We start from the raw sequence: 14,659 nt of genomic DNA, 5'->3' as shown, positions 1-14,659 counted from the left end.
TGGACAATATTACCATTAAAACTTTGATCATCACAAATAAGATTTTATTCAGCTCTTCTATACAAATGTAAAGCACGTGTAGAAGAGTATTGATTTGTCTAACCCAAGTTGGTATAGATGCAAAGTTAACAAACATCGACACTAGACTCATGCATGAAGAGATTATGTTAAGACAGGCATTGATAGAATATTATATATGATTAGGTCCCATTGCTGTCAAATAGAATGACACAGGGTAATAGGTATATAAGATTTTCTCTTGGCTATATATTTTGACATTGAAATAGCTATAAAGATGCAATGAGAAACTAACCTAATTATGATAAAGCTCTAATAAGAATTTTAATATCTTATCTCTCACATAAAGTTAATCTGAAGCATAATCCACCTCCAACTATTAGCTAAATATTTTCATACGAATATATATACCAATAAAATCATTCTATAAATCATTTTACATCATAAGATAGTGACACATGTAACTTTTAAATTAATCATTAAAGTATTATTTTTGATAATGTTATTTCTCTTATGATATATAAGAGGATTAGTAGGAGAACATATAATTACACGGTTTATATTTAATTGAAAAGGGTTCCATTCATTCTCAATGACACATGGTTTGGCGTCGGTTAAGTATATTTTGTTATGAGGGGTAGGTGGGGTGAGATGTTAAGCTATCTCAATGGATACAATTAGCTGGAGAGCTATATAAGAATTTTGGATTTTTCATGCCATTGGTTCCCACCAACATCTTCCATCACGAGGAACAAATAATACTAGTATATATATATATATATATATATATAGATATAGAGAGAGAGAGAGAGGGAGGGAGTTTGGGTTATTGATGATGAATTCATATCATAAATTATTATATAGTTCAGGTTAATAATCTAATTCAAATTCTCACAATTGATTACATATTAATGATTTAAAATTAAATCGAATTATTCCAATTAACAGTGAAGGTGTGATAATATGATTCACTCTGAACCATATAATATTTTTTCTACTTATTGAAGTTATAACTCACCTATTATTATGGTAGCTATGGAAATGAATGACCAAAGTAATTATGGTCACCAAATCTGCAAGTTAAACCGTGATTAACATTGTAAGCACTTATGAGAGGATGACATATGGACCCACATGGCAAGGTGACACACACAATAAAGAAAGAAATAATCTCCCACACAGCTTTCTTTACATGTGCTAAATAAAATGACCTTTAAAGTGAGATGAATGAGGAATCCAAAGCCAAAAATTCTTTTTCCCCTCTCTTTTTGTGTAGGATGTAGAATCTAACTCTTTGCATCTCTTTTTGTTAAGGAAATTTCAACTTTTGGTGGTCATATATATGTATACATGACATAGGACCTTCATTGAAAACACCCTTTTTTGTTGTGGAATTAGCAATATGCTTGTGGGGTTGGTGAAAAAGGTGTCTATTAGGCCCATTGAGGGATAAAAGGTTCAAAAGTTAGAATGATTTTGGTTTCTCATATATGGTTTCTGAGATTTGGATGCTGAATACAAGACACATCCACTACTCTCTCTCAAGTCCTTGAGGCACTCATTGTCCCCATTCTACAACAGATTTTTTTATATGGAGAATTTGAAGACATATAATAATTGCAATCTCGCACATATATACCGTGAAGCAAACATGGCAGATTCATTAGCAAAGCAAGGTTGTGATAGGCCTAAAAAATATTTGGGATTATTGTGTTTAATAAGTGGGAACTAAATTATCTGTATTAAGCTTTTGTTTTGTACCTAGATTATTTTGGGAACTTTCATTAGTTTGATTAATGGCTATTGATATGAACCTATTTTGAAGGGGTTGCGTTTGTTTGTCAATCGTTCTTGATTGAAGGTTTATTTATATTTGTAAATTGTTGATGATTGAAATTTGTATGAACTTGATTAGATGATGAGTGTATTTTGTCTTGAGATGGAATGTGTATGAATGAGTTGTGTTTGAGTAAATGAATTTGTATTTTGATTAGGATAAGAGAAGATGGTAAAGATTGAAAAGATGAAGGCGCCACAAACACAAGTGTTTGATAAGCCAAGGTTGTTCGCCACAAGCAAGGATGTTTGATGAGAACTAAGGTAAGGCGCCACACCAATGGTGATAAGTCTATGAATGCCACAAGGTAGGTTCCTTGATAAGTTCTAAGTTAGGAACAAATCTCAACTAAAAAGGAATTAATCCAAACAAATAAGGAATGAATCAATTGACATTCATTCTCTTAAAGCATTTTGATTTCCCCAAATAAGGAATGAATCAATCAACTTTCTCATTAAGGTAAGTATTCACACGCCACAATCATATTTGATTCTTTACGCCTTACTCAAATAAAAGATGAATCAATGGGCATTCATCTTTTAAAGTCTCTTGCTCCCAAGAATGTAAGATCTTGAATTTGTTCTTCATTTGAGATCACTCGTCCAAGCTGAATAAGGTCGGCATTCATATGCTTCCACATGCACCTTCCCAAGAAGGAAGTTGTACCTGATTACATGAATAATATAGTCCAAAATAAAGTAAAGGATTGGCCACATTAAGCCAAATTACACCCAATAGAAAAGTCTTAAATTATTCTTAAAAACAATGAAAGAAAATAACTCATATTCTATATGAGGGACAAAAGGCTCACACTTTATTAATGCAACTTAAAAATCTTATGTCTTCCTAAGAAAAATGTGGCCTCTATCAGGTGGTTCTTCAAGTTGGATGATGCACTTGATGACCTTGTGCTCTTCATCAATATTGGGCCCTTTCTGGATCACATCATACCCTCATTCTTGAAGTGAATTAGACCTCGAATTCACATCATCATTACCACATTTATACACCTTACCTAGTTTGTGCAAAAAGACCTTCACAAAACTAGACAAATTAGTGTTAGAAGCCTTGGGTTTTACAACCCCACATCTTATTGCAATACAAATTTTCTTTCCTTTTTCATCATCCTCTTTTTTTTCCTCATCATTTTTTTTGTTTCCTTTTTTTTTGTCAATTTCACTTTCCTCTTTTTTTATTTTTCTATTTTTTTTCTCAATTCTTTTTTATCTTTACTCACTTGTTTTGGAGACAAGGGATCTAGGATCACTTTGTTGCCTTTGTGTATGAATGTGATCTTGTTAGAGAAACCATCATGGATAGTCTTCTTATCAAATTGTCAAGGCCTACCCAACAATATGTGGCTGACCTCCATGGTTGCAACATCTCAAAGAACCACATCTTCATAGTTCCCTATAGAAAAGGGAACCTCAGTTTGTTGGTTCGCCATCATTTCCCCAACCTCACTTAGCAATTGTAGCCGGTAAAGAGTAGGGTGTGCCTTAGTCATAAGGTTTAGTTTGGAAAGCAATCTTATGCTAACTACGTTGGCACAACTTCCACCATCTATGATCAAGGAACACACATGTCCCTTTGCCAAGCACCTAGAGTGAAATAGATTTCCCCTTTGGCCATCCTCATGTTCCTTCACTTGGCTCCCCAAGAGCCTTCTCACCATGAGTAGGTCACCATCAGGCATGAATGCATCTCCATCAATATCCTCCCCACTTGAGGCCTCAGATTGAGACTTCACCACCCCATCCATAAGCACCATGGTCCTTTTTGTAGGACATTGTGATGCAATGTGTCCATGACCTAAGCACTTGAAACATTTTACATCACGACTTTTGGTTTGTTCCAAAGGTTGTTTGCCTTGATTCTTTGAAACACTCATGGCATCCTTGTTGTTAGGTGTTCCATCATTCTTTGGCCCATCTCTCCAACTTTTAGATGGAAACTTTGAGGAATACTTAGACTTCTTCCTTTTAAATTGTTGTTCCACCTTGATGGCCTTCTGCACCAAATCTTCTAGCTCTACATAAGGTTGTAGCTCCACCACATCCTGGATGTCCCGATTTAGCCCATGAAGGAATCGTGCCATAATGGCTTCACGTTCCTCATGGAAATTTGACCTTAGCAAGGCCAATTCCATCTCCTTATGATATTCATCCACATATTTGTTGCCTTGGGTTAGCCTCTGGAGTTTGTTGTAGATGTCCCTTTGGTAGGAACTAGGCACAAATCTCCTCCTCATTACTATCTTCATTTTCTCCCAAGTGTCAACTAGCTCAGCTCCACACCTCCGCCTATCCTTTTGGTATTGGTCCCACCACACCATGGCATACTCCTTGAATTCCAAGGCTGCCACCTTGACCTTCTTCCCTTCACTATATGTGTGATAGTCAAATACCTGCTCCATATTGAGTTCCCACTCCAAGTAGGCTTCTAGGTTGTTCAACCCTAAAAAGGTTGGTACTTTGACCTTTACTCCATCACTCCTATCTCTATGCCTCCTCTCTCCATGTGTTTCTTCTTCATCTCTCCCTCCTTGAGGCCTCCATCTTCTTTCATTATCATAGGCACTTGATTCATCATCATGCCTATCACTATGCCTCATCTCGCCTCGACCTCTTTCCTCATGTCTCCTTTCCCCACGCCTCATCCTCCTTTCTAACTCATAATCACTTGAGTCATTATCACGTCGCCTCCCATTTGGAACCCTCAGCTGCTCCATTTGCCTTTGAAGGGCTTGAAGTTGAGTGTTCATCGCCTGTAAGGTCATAGTCATGTTGTTCGTCCTTGGGGATATTGTTGGAGTTCTATCTAGGCTGGACATTGTATTTAGAGTTTCAAGCAAGACTAGCTCTGATTACCACCTGATACGAACCTCCTTGAAGGGGGTTGTGTTTGTTTGTCAATTATTCTTGATTGAAGATCTATTTGTATTTGTAAATCGTTGATGATTGAAATTTATATGAACTTGATTAGATGATGAGTGTATTTTGTCTTGAGATGAAATGTGTATGAATGAGTTGTGTTTGAGTAAATGAATTTGTATTTTGATTAGGATAAAAGAAGATGGTAAAGATTGAAAAGATGAAGGCTCCACAAACACAAGTGTTTGATAAGCCAAGGTTGTTCGGCACAAGCAAGGATGCTTGATGAGAACTAAGGTAAGGCGCCACACCAATGGTGATAAGCCTATGAACACCACAAGGTAGGTTCCTTGATAAGTTCTAAGTTAGGAGCAAAGCTCAACTAAAAAGGAATTAATCCAAACAAAATCTGAAGTGTTTTATTCAAATGTGTAAATTGGTTACATATAGTGGGAAATTCGACCAAGCCTGGATCCCATAGAGTAAAATATATTGATTGACATTCAAAGACTTTCATAAGAATTCAAATCCTAATAAGAAACGTGTTAAACACTTTAATGAGGAATAATGTTTATGAATTCTTACCATCTTGAGTTGTTCTTGTATGGAAACTTTCACTTTGTCCTTCCATACATTGAAGTGGTGTACCAAGTCTATTTGGTGGGAAGATTCGGTTCTCTTGGCACCAATAAGGAAATATTTATTTGTTTTAATGTATTTCCATGCATGTTGCTTCCATTTAGGCAAGTTTTGAAGTGGAGAATATCCTCATTATTTGAATTACATGTCCCAAATCAGATTTGAATGACGGGTGATTTGGAACAATTATGGAAAGAAACAAATCAGCAAACATTGTGATTCACGTCCCTCCTTGTTTAGGAAACAATCTTAATTGTTTAATGAGTCATTGAATGTTGCCATATAGGGAACCACATGTGTTCTCCTAAATAGGAAGGTTTTTTTGAAAGTACATGCCCCTCTCCAAATAAGGAATGAATCGATTGACATTCATTCTCTTAAAGCATTTTGATTTCCCCAAATAAGGAATGAATCAATCAGTTTTCTCATTAAGGTAAGTATTCACATGCCTCAATCATATTTGATTCTTTACACCTTACTCAAATAAAAGATGAATCAATGAGCATTCATCTTTTAAAGTCTCTTGCTCGCAAGAAGGTAAGGTCTTTAATTTGTTCTTCATTTGAGATCACTCATCCAAGTTGAATAAGGTAGACATTCATATGCTTCCACATGCACCTTCCCAAGAAGGAAGTTGTACCTGATTACATGAATAATATAGTCCAAAATAAAATAATGTATTGGCCATATTAAGCCAAATTACACCTAATAGAAAAGTCTTAAATTATTCTTAAAAACAATGAAAGAAAATAACTCATATTCTATATGTGGGACAAAACGCCCACACTTTATTAAATGCAATTTAAAAATCTTATGTATTCCTAAGAAAAATGTGGTCTCGATCAGGTGGTTCTTCAAGTTGGATGATACACTTGATGACCTTGTGCTCTTCATTAATATTGGGCCCTTTCTGAATCACATCATAAAGGTTATTCACTTAATTTCCAGTATGCTGCTGTTGAATATTGTTCTTTATATGAACTTTATACTTGGATAGCATCGAGCTTGTATGACTCTAAAATAATAATAGAACTTGCGCTTTTAAATTTGTTTTTGTGATATGTGTAGATCTGAGTTCAATATTATATTATTTAATATTTGACTCTTTAGTAATTGAGATGATTTTATCCCTGACATAGTAATAAATATTAAATGCTTAGATAGTATTAAATTTCCTCTCTCTTCAAAAATAATAAAATAAAAATTAATGGACATCATATTCATAAGTCCCAAGTAGTAGATCATTTTGATTCTGCCTAATAAATTATGATGTATTGCTCGTAATTAACATGGCTATGACATGCACATAGATATAAACTCATCACAATCCCTTTAGTCATTTTCACAGTTGCCACGTGACATAATAGAATTCGGTGAGTAATTTGTATCCTCTAGAGTCTAAACTAAGGCAATAAATCCATATTTTATTAAGAAAATTAGCATTTCACTTAAGGCAATAAATCCATATTTTATTAAGAAAATTACTATTTGTTGGTGGGTTAAAATTTTATATAAATATGCTCCAAAACAGTAATAAAAATGTTCCTGAAACATATATTTATTAATGTCTGAAGAGCATCCAATAATTTTTAGGGAGTATAAATAGGCTCTTACTTAGAAGTTTAGAGTATCCACAATGATAAACAACATATTCATTCTTATTTGGTTCTCACATATTATTTTAAAATTTATTATAACTTTTCATGAAATAAGAACAACATCTACTTTTTTTCTCACAATGACAAACATTATTCTTATTCTTATTTGTGTCCCACAATATTTACATTTTTTCTCACAAAATCTACATCTCTCCTCCCTTTCCCTTGGTTAAGAACAACAAAGAATTGTTCTTATTTAAGAACAAAAGTAAGAAAATAAGAACGACACAGTAGAGAACAGAGTAAAAATGTTATTATTTCGTTAAGAACAACACTAAATCAACCATAGTGTTGCACTTAGGGCTGCTTCCGCTTTTTTGCTTCCATTTCTGTTTTAATAGTTGCAAAGATGTCATTTATTTTCCCCGTAATTCTTATATTTTTTTTAATATTTATTGTTTCACTGTTTTCTGTATACAATTATCAATGATTAAAAACAGGAAAAAATGAAAATAGAGTGTCGTAATATTTTTGCAATTGTTAAAATGGTAGGGTTTTTCTCTCTTGTTTGCATTTCTCTCATTGAATGCCATAAAGAGGTGCACGGGCTTTCTTTATTAATGCTTGCTTTGTGATAATGTTTGCCATGGACCTCCATATAGAACGAATAAACATATATGTAATGTCTCATATAGTATTTTTAGCTAATGATAATAAACTAAAAACAACAATATTAATAAATATTTAAAAATTTTATTGAACATAACATATTTTTATTGGTCCAGAATATTATATAAGACATAATCTAGGATAGTAGATTTGTGTTCATATAGAATAGGATTAGAGTGTGGAGACCACAAGGGTCTTCTTCTTAACCATCAACACTCTCTAGAACCACCACCACCAATTATCACCTCTTGGATGTCAAATTTGACTACTCAATTAATTAGTTACTTGTTCCCATGATAGATAGATTTCATTATCTTGTCTTAGTCAATATTATAAATAATTACCTTTATGTGAAAGCAACATGACATGTATTAGCTCATTTACACAATGAAAACACACACAAGTAACAAAAACATGAATGGTAATTAAAGTTTGGTTTCATATATAACTGTGTATAAGTTTTAAATAATAGTGATAATGCGTAATTATGCTTTTAAGTTATGGTTATAGGTGTAATTTATATCACACTAGTGATGTGCTGAATGGGTTTGAAGTATATTGTTTTCCAAATTTTATATTTACAAATCTTGTTTTTAATTTTAAACTCAAATTTATGAGAGGACCAGTAATAAACAACTTCTAGGATTATATATTTTTTGACTACCTATAACACACTCAAAACTAGTTTTTTTATCTCTATATTACGCACAACTATAAATCATTGATCAATAATCTCTATGTTTTCATGTACCATAAACTGAATAGAAAAATATTTAATTTATATATTTTTTCAACTAATAACATCTGATATCATATAGAATAGTACACTTTGTGGTACTAATAGATCTGTTCCCCATTGTTGTTGCTGGTTGAGACAAAAATACTTGACATGTGAATTTCATGGCATATTTGTGCCAACTAGGAGATATTTGAGGACTATGGGTACTTTACAAATGATGTTTTAATCTCATAGGAATGTGAGTTGAGTTGCACAAGAGTGGCAAAATGAAGGTAGATCTAATCAAATAGTTGATCACCTCATGAAGTGGTAAAATGAAGGCTTACAATCATATTTAAAATATAATTTCTGTTTAATATTTAAATCAACATAGAATTTGTATTTGTCTTCCAAATAATAGAATTCCATCATCACTATCTACATTAATATCTGCTCTTGGCTATGTGGTAGTAAAGTAAGGATCAATTTCAATTAGAACATCTTCCATGGATGAGTGCTAAAAGATTTAAAAAACTCTATACTTAATCTCAAACAATATCTTGACTATCCACATGCTAGTATTATATAATGTAAATATGTGGTAACTCAAAAAATTACAGTTGTGCTATAGGGATATTGATTGTTCCAGTGAATTCTTTTCTAAACCTTCAATCTTAAACTCTTTCTTTTACATAAATCCTCGAAGTATAAATCAACAGTAATATCGATTTTTTATATTAATCTTATGTCTAGGAACTTAAAAGTTCTCAGATACGAACTTAAATAGAACCCCCAACTTCTACCACCACATCACAATGTAACTGTGAATGGATTCAATAAAGCAAAGATTGGAGCTACAAAACATATATAAGAATATAAGTAAACAATTGGTGATCTTAACCTTGTTCCCCTCGTCATTGAACTTGTATCTTATCACCTTTTAAACCCATAATGTTTGGGCCTTCTATCTTGTAGTTTTTTGTTTCTTTTTAAAACCATGGTCCATCTTAATTGCAAAAATAAACTTCTTCCCGTGTATTATAAGTGTAATATCTATGCAGTATTAATATAAACTGTAAAGATTTATATACAGTTATTAAATTATTTATCATTTATTTATATTATTTTTCTTAAAGAGTCAATTATGATTGAAAATAAATGGTGAATGATATATTAACCATGTATAAAACTATTACTCTCAATGCATAAATTTGTTTCATTAGTTTTATTTATGAAACTACCAACAACACCTGAAAATGGTTTTTTTTTTTTTTTTGCTTTTCCAAGAACTTCTAGCGCCCAATACTAATATAGAGATCAATAAAATAGAGTTTGATTGTGAGGACAAAGTATCTATTTTTTCTGTAGATCATCAACCACCTGAATTTATGCAACCTAGTTACTTTACTATATGCCAATTATATAGGGATTGGCTTCTTTGCTCTTCTGTTCAGATTTTGACATATTTTAATAGTGACATATGTATTTACTTATTATTCTCAATAAATAATATCCCTTCTTCATTCTCAAGTATGTTCTCATCTAAACAGATTTTGTGTCACTCAAATAAATTTGAAGATTTCTAAAACTAAAATTAAAAAGAAATAATTACTAAAATTTGATAAGAATTTAAATTAATATTGTTGATGTATGAGCTCAAGTTAAAGTTTCTGGTCAAGAATGGGAGCATGATTTTAGGAAATGTGAGCAGTATATTCCTTTCATAAAATGGAAGCAATAATGGGTCATGATAAAAACCGTGATATCAATCCTAGTTTGAAGAATGAACAAGAGAAATTATTTACTATCTATTTATCTCATGTATTTTTTCTCTTCCTTCATTTGGTAAACTTTTCTCTCTTGGTATTGATTCATTTTTATTGCACGTTTTGATGTTTCTATTATATATATTTTTAAGATTACTCTTTCTATCTCTTTTTTCATTCTCTTTGTTAACAATCAATATCAATGGATGTTGTGTATATGACAAGGTGTACATGGTTAACTTCAAAAGTCATGGAATTTCTGTCAGAACCATTGAGATGATCTTAATGGAGAAATCTGTAAGTTCTACTTTTAGTACTCCTGGCTAAAAAAATAGCTGTAGGATTTATAATTTTGACATTCTTTCAAGTAAAATTGAAATAATCATCCCAAAATTAAAATCATAGTTACCAAATTCGCTTAACATCCATGCAAATTATGCATCAATTTGCACTAACTGATTTGGATTTTTATTGGAATTGGAACTTGGTGGAATACAAACTAATTCTTTATACTTGGTGTGAACCCTTATATAGAACACTAGAACAGAGTTGCAATAAAGATATGAATAGAAAGATGGTGCCTCAAATGAGTTGAGGGAAGATAAAAACCCTAAATGGTATTGGACTTATTTTTATGGGTTGACCCATTTTAGTTATGAAATTAAATATGTTTTAGAATTTAGACATATTTACACTTAAAAAATGTGGTTCGCTAACATATAGACTTATTTAGATAGCTTAATTTTAATGGACTTGTGTTTTAATTTAACCTCTAACCAGTAAATAAAAAATAGAGTGTATCAACTAAAACATATCATGAAACAAATGATAAATATATCCCCAATCAATCATTTATTTGATAGATAATGCAATGCATACCACTTACCAGAGTAACAGAAGGGCATTTATGTTGAAAATAAAGTCAATAAAGAAACAGTTTGAGGACAAGAACCACCCAAAAAAATGAACACATGGTATTGATTGAGCAAGAGATTTTTATAAATATGCCCTTTAGCTGGGAATAACCTTTGTAATCATTAAGATGTTACCTAAACTTTGTTCTCTCACTGTTTCTTTTGCTCGCTGCTATCCTCAACTTTTGTGTTCTTCAATGCTTTCAACTTTCTGTATCCTATATCAGTTCCAAATATCCTGATATGATAGCAAAAAAGTCATGTACCATGTCAGTATAACTTGTAAAACACCCAAATTTGAAGGCATAGCCAATATCAGTTGAGGCATCTTAGATTCTAACAATCAAGAGATAATAAGAATAATCTTTAAAGTAGAATGTGTCTTATACTTACTTGTCCATGTAAGTAAAAGTTGAAGAATAGTTTCCGGATTTGGTGTACAGCAATCGGTGATGATAGTCATGGAAATCAGCTCTGAAAGTGAGGATGCAGAGTTTAAGTTTAACAACAAAAAGCATAATAGAGGAATAAACCAAATGGCTAGTGACAAGGGGAGGAGAAGGAACTTGATTCTCACCCCCCATATAATGGAATAAAGTTTGAGAGACTCCAAGGAAAATGGAAACCAGAATGTGCCTCAACTGTCTCTAGGACTCTCAGACTCATCCATAACCACAAAGTTATCAAGTGAGGACCAGTGATGGCAGGACCGAAAATGGTGGCAAATCCAAGGAAAAGTATCTCAGCAGGATGAGCATATTCAGAAGTAAGTCCAAATGGTGTAGCATACCTTCACAATATAGTGAAACACCTTCAGTTCTAAGCAAATCATGTAGTAGTTTACAGATAATCAGTATAATAACCAAAACCCGAGAACAGAACACTTACTCATGATGAACACTGTGCACATGCTTGTATAACCATTTTGTATGCAATATCCTATGTCCCCAGTAGAATATAAAATCCTCCAAAATGAAGTATGCGATTATTTGAGTTAGAGTTACTTTCCTGCAATACCAAAAATTCATCTTGCTAAGCAACCTTAATGCAAAGACATAATACATTTACCTAACACGGGATTCTTACAATTACAATGCTCTATAGAACATGAAAGTACCAGGAAGGTAAGGGAAGATTACTCCGCATGCCCATGAATCTGAAGACCGGATATGATAAAAGCAACATCGGTAGATTGACACCAAAATGATAAAGCAGCAGACGAGCAAGACATTTCTCCTGGGCGGCACGAGTGTTACTTTTTGCCTGCATAAAGGAAGCATTATCAACAAAAGTAAATTTTATACACTGATCACACTAGGCTTCAGGTGAAGAAAAAAACCATGAGAGAGGGCTATAGGAGAGGGGTGGCATTTTGTGTAGGATGGCCAACCAAAAGTTTGATGATCAATACTAAAAGCCATTACTATAACATATATTTATGAAAGAAATATAGATAAAAAGGAAAAAAACTGAATAGGGAAATCTCCAGAACTTCTACTTGTAAAGGCCAAGATAGCATTCTTTTTGCCACCATGGATAAGTAGATAATTGGCATGAAGAATGATGTGTTATCCTCAGGAGTGTGTCTAATGCCAAAGCAAACTACATTTGAGCAGTTTAATTATGAATCATGTCCATATAAATACAACTTGCTAAAAGCCTAAAACTACTTTAGAGGAAGAAAAGGACAAAGAAAATATCTTCTTGCTTGAAAATAATAGGATAAATCAAACAATTTAAAGATTAAAAAATTGAATAAGGGATGACCTGAATCTTGTACTTGCTCAGCCATCCTACCCTTTCAAGGAACATAAAAGGAAGTCCTGATAAGAAGAAAACCCCTTCATGCAGAAAGAAGCTTCCCAAACATGCTAGTTGAAAGTCGCTGAAATGTGTGATCAAGTACTGCATCACACCAAAAAATATCCAGAAGTTTTATTTCTCAACAAAGTAAAACTACTAAAAGGATCAAAAATCAATTATGTTTTTGAGCAATAGTACACATATTTAATCAAGTGTATCGGATTTTCTGCGCATGTTACTGAACTAGTAAACTGGCCTTGCAGGAATCCAATACCAAGAAGCACAACAAAGTAAAAGAAATGTCTCTGAATATGCTAAATTTCAGCATAGGTAAAGTTTTGACCCATGATTTTGACCTTTCTCAATGAAATTCAATGACATCTATTTCAATACTTGTGACATGTGCACATCTTAAAATTACACAAATTTTCAAATCTACAACCGAGATTAAAGCAGTTTCACCATTTCAAGAAGGACAGAGGCAATAAAAAATTGAGAATCATGTATTTGATTTCAATATTCATAAGTGGCACCGATTTATAATCTACCAAAATCAATTAGATATAGGAGTAAATGATAAAACTCAACTTCTAAGCATAGCATGATTGAGTCAGCATTTTGCACAGTACCATCAAAACCATAACTATAAAATTGCATAGTTCCCATCACCATAGCCCCAATCAAGTACCATTTCTCTTTTCAAAATCCAAGATCAAAAATCCAATATTTATGCTCTCATCAAGTATAGCAAAACAAAAAAAACAGTGACACCCATTGCTTAAAAGTTAAAACGCATGTACACTAGACACTGACACCTACATAGTACGTATAATAACATAGTATTTGAAAAAGATAATGAAAAAAATAAAAGGACAACATAAAAAAAAGAGTTAAGGTAGTAGTGATTATTGTATGAAATGGTAGAGAAGAGAAGCAGAACCTGCCAACCAGATTCAATGATAGAAGCCATAGCAGAAGGAATGTGAGTAATGAGTGATTGAATGGGAATGGGTAATAAGTGGCATAGCAATATATGGAAAATGAAGAAGTAAGAGGCAAAGGGGGAAGCACCACCCTACCCCAAAACCAAATAAGGTAACCAAGACTGTAATAAATTACCCTTATCAAACTTATAAGGTTATAAAATAAGTATAAAGAAAATTAAAGTATGTACTCAAATTAATACATATTATCTTATAGTTTTAGTCATTTGAAGAGATAACTTAGCAAGAGATACTTTACTATAAAAATTATAATTTGACTAAAATACCTCTATAAAAAATTATGGATTGCATAAGAGTATAATATATTTATATTGTTAGTATAAAAATTTATACATAATCAATACATTATTTACTATTTATTTATATTAGATAATGCACCCATAGTACATCAAACTCTTATATTCTCATAGTATATATTTTTTCTTTTTACATAATTAATTTCCACTAAAAAAATATGGAATAAGATAAAAAATTAAAACATGCAAAATGATTTTGTAAGGAGTGAAATTGGGAATAGGGATCTCTCAATTAACGGAGAGACAAATAGTTTAATTTCTTCATATTTTTAATAGCAAATATTATTTTATTATACTTATAAGGATAAATGTGTCATTTCATGTTAAATTTACTTTAATTTTTTAAGAATTTATCTCTTCATTAGTGGAGAGGATCCATACTATGAAATTGGTGAATATATCCACATGTTTCCATACATTTTTATCATTTGCTCATAATCTTCACTACATCCATTCAACTATTACATTAAATAAGCACCCCAAAAAAACTATCACATTAAGTTAACCATTTTATAATATATATA

At 32.3% G+C, this 14,659-nt stretch overlaps 1 protein-coding gene across 1 annotated transcript; it reads right to left on the bottom strand.

Annotated features, from left to right (window-relative positions):
- LOC109330605 (methylsterol monooxygenase 2-2-like) lies at positions 10,954-13,925 on the bottom strand. The gene is made up of 7 exons (XM_019564852.1): positions 13,776-13,925; positions 12,800-12,937; positions 12,150-12,295; positions 11,921-12,040; positions 11,610-11,822; positions 11,426-11,506; positions 10,954-11,270 (listed from the first exon to the last, which is right to left on the bottom strand). The coding sequence occupies exons 1-7, from the start codon at positions 13,803-13,805 to the stop codon at positions 11,183-11,185; spliced, it is 816 nt and encodes a 271-aa protein (XP_019420397.1). The 5' UTR covers positions 13,806-13,925; the 3' UTR covers positions 10,954-11,182.

Source organism: Lupinus angustifolius, chromosome LG17, assembly GCF_001865875.1.
Source record: "Lupinus angustifolius cultivar Tanjil chromosome LG17, LupAngTanjil_v1.0, whole genome shotgun sequence".
NCBI classification, from domain to species: domain Eukaryota; kingdom Viridiplantae; phylum Streptophyta; class Magnoliopsida; order Fabales; family Fabaceae; genus Lupinus; species Lupinus angustifolius.
The sequence above is the reverse complement of the archived record's forward strand: the minus strand, read 5'-3'. Positions and strand labels throughout refer to the sequence as shown.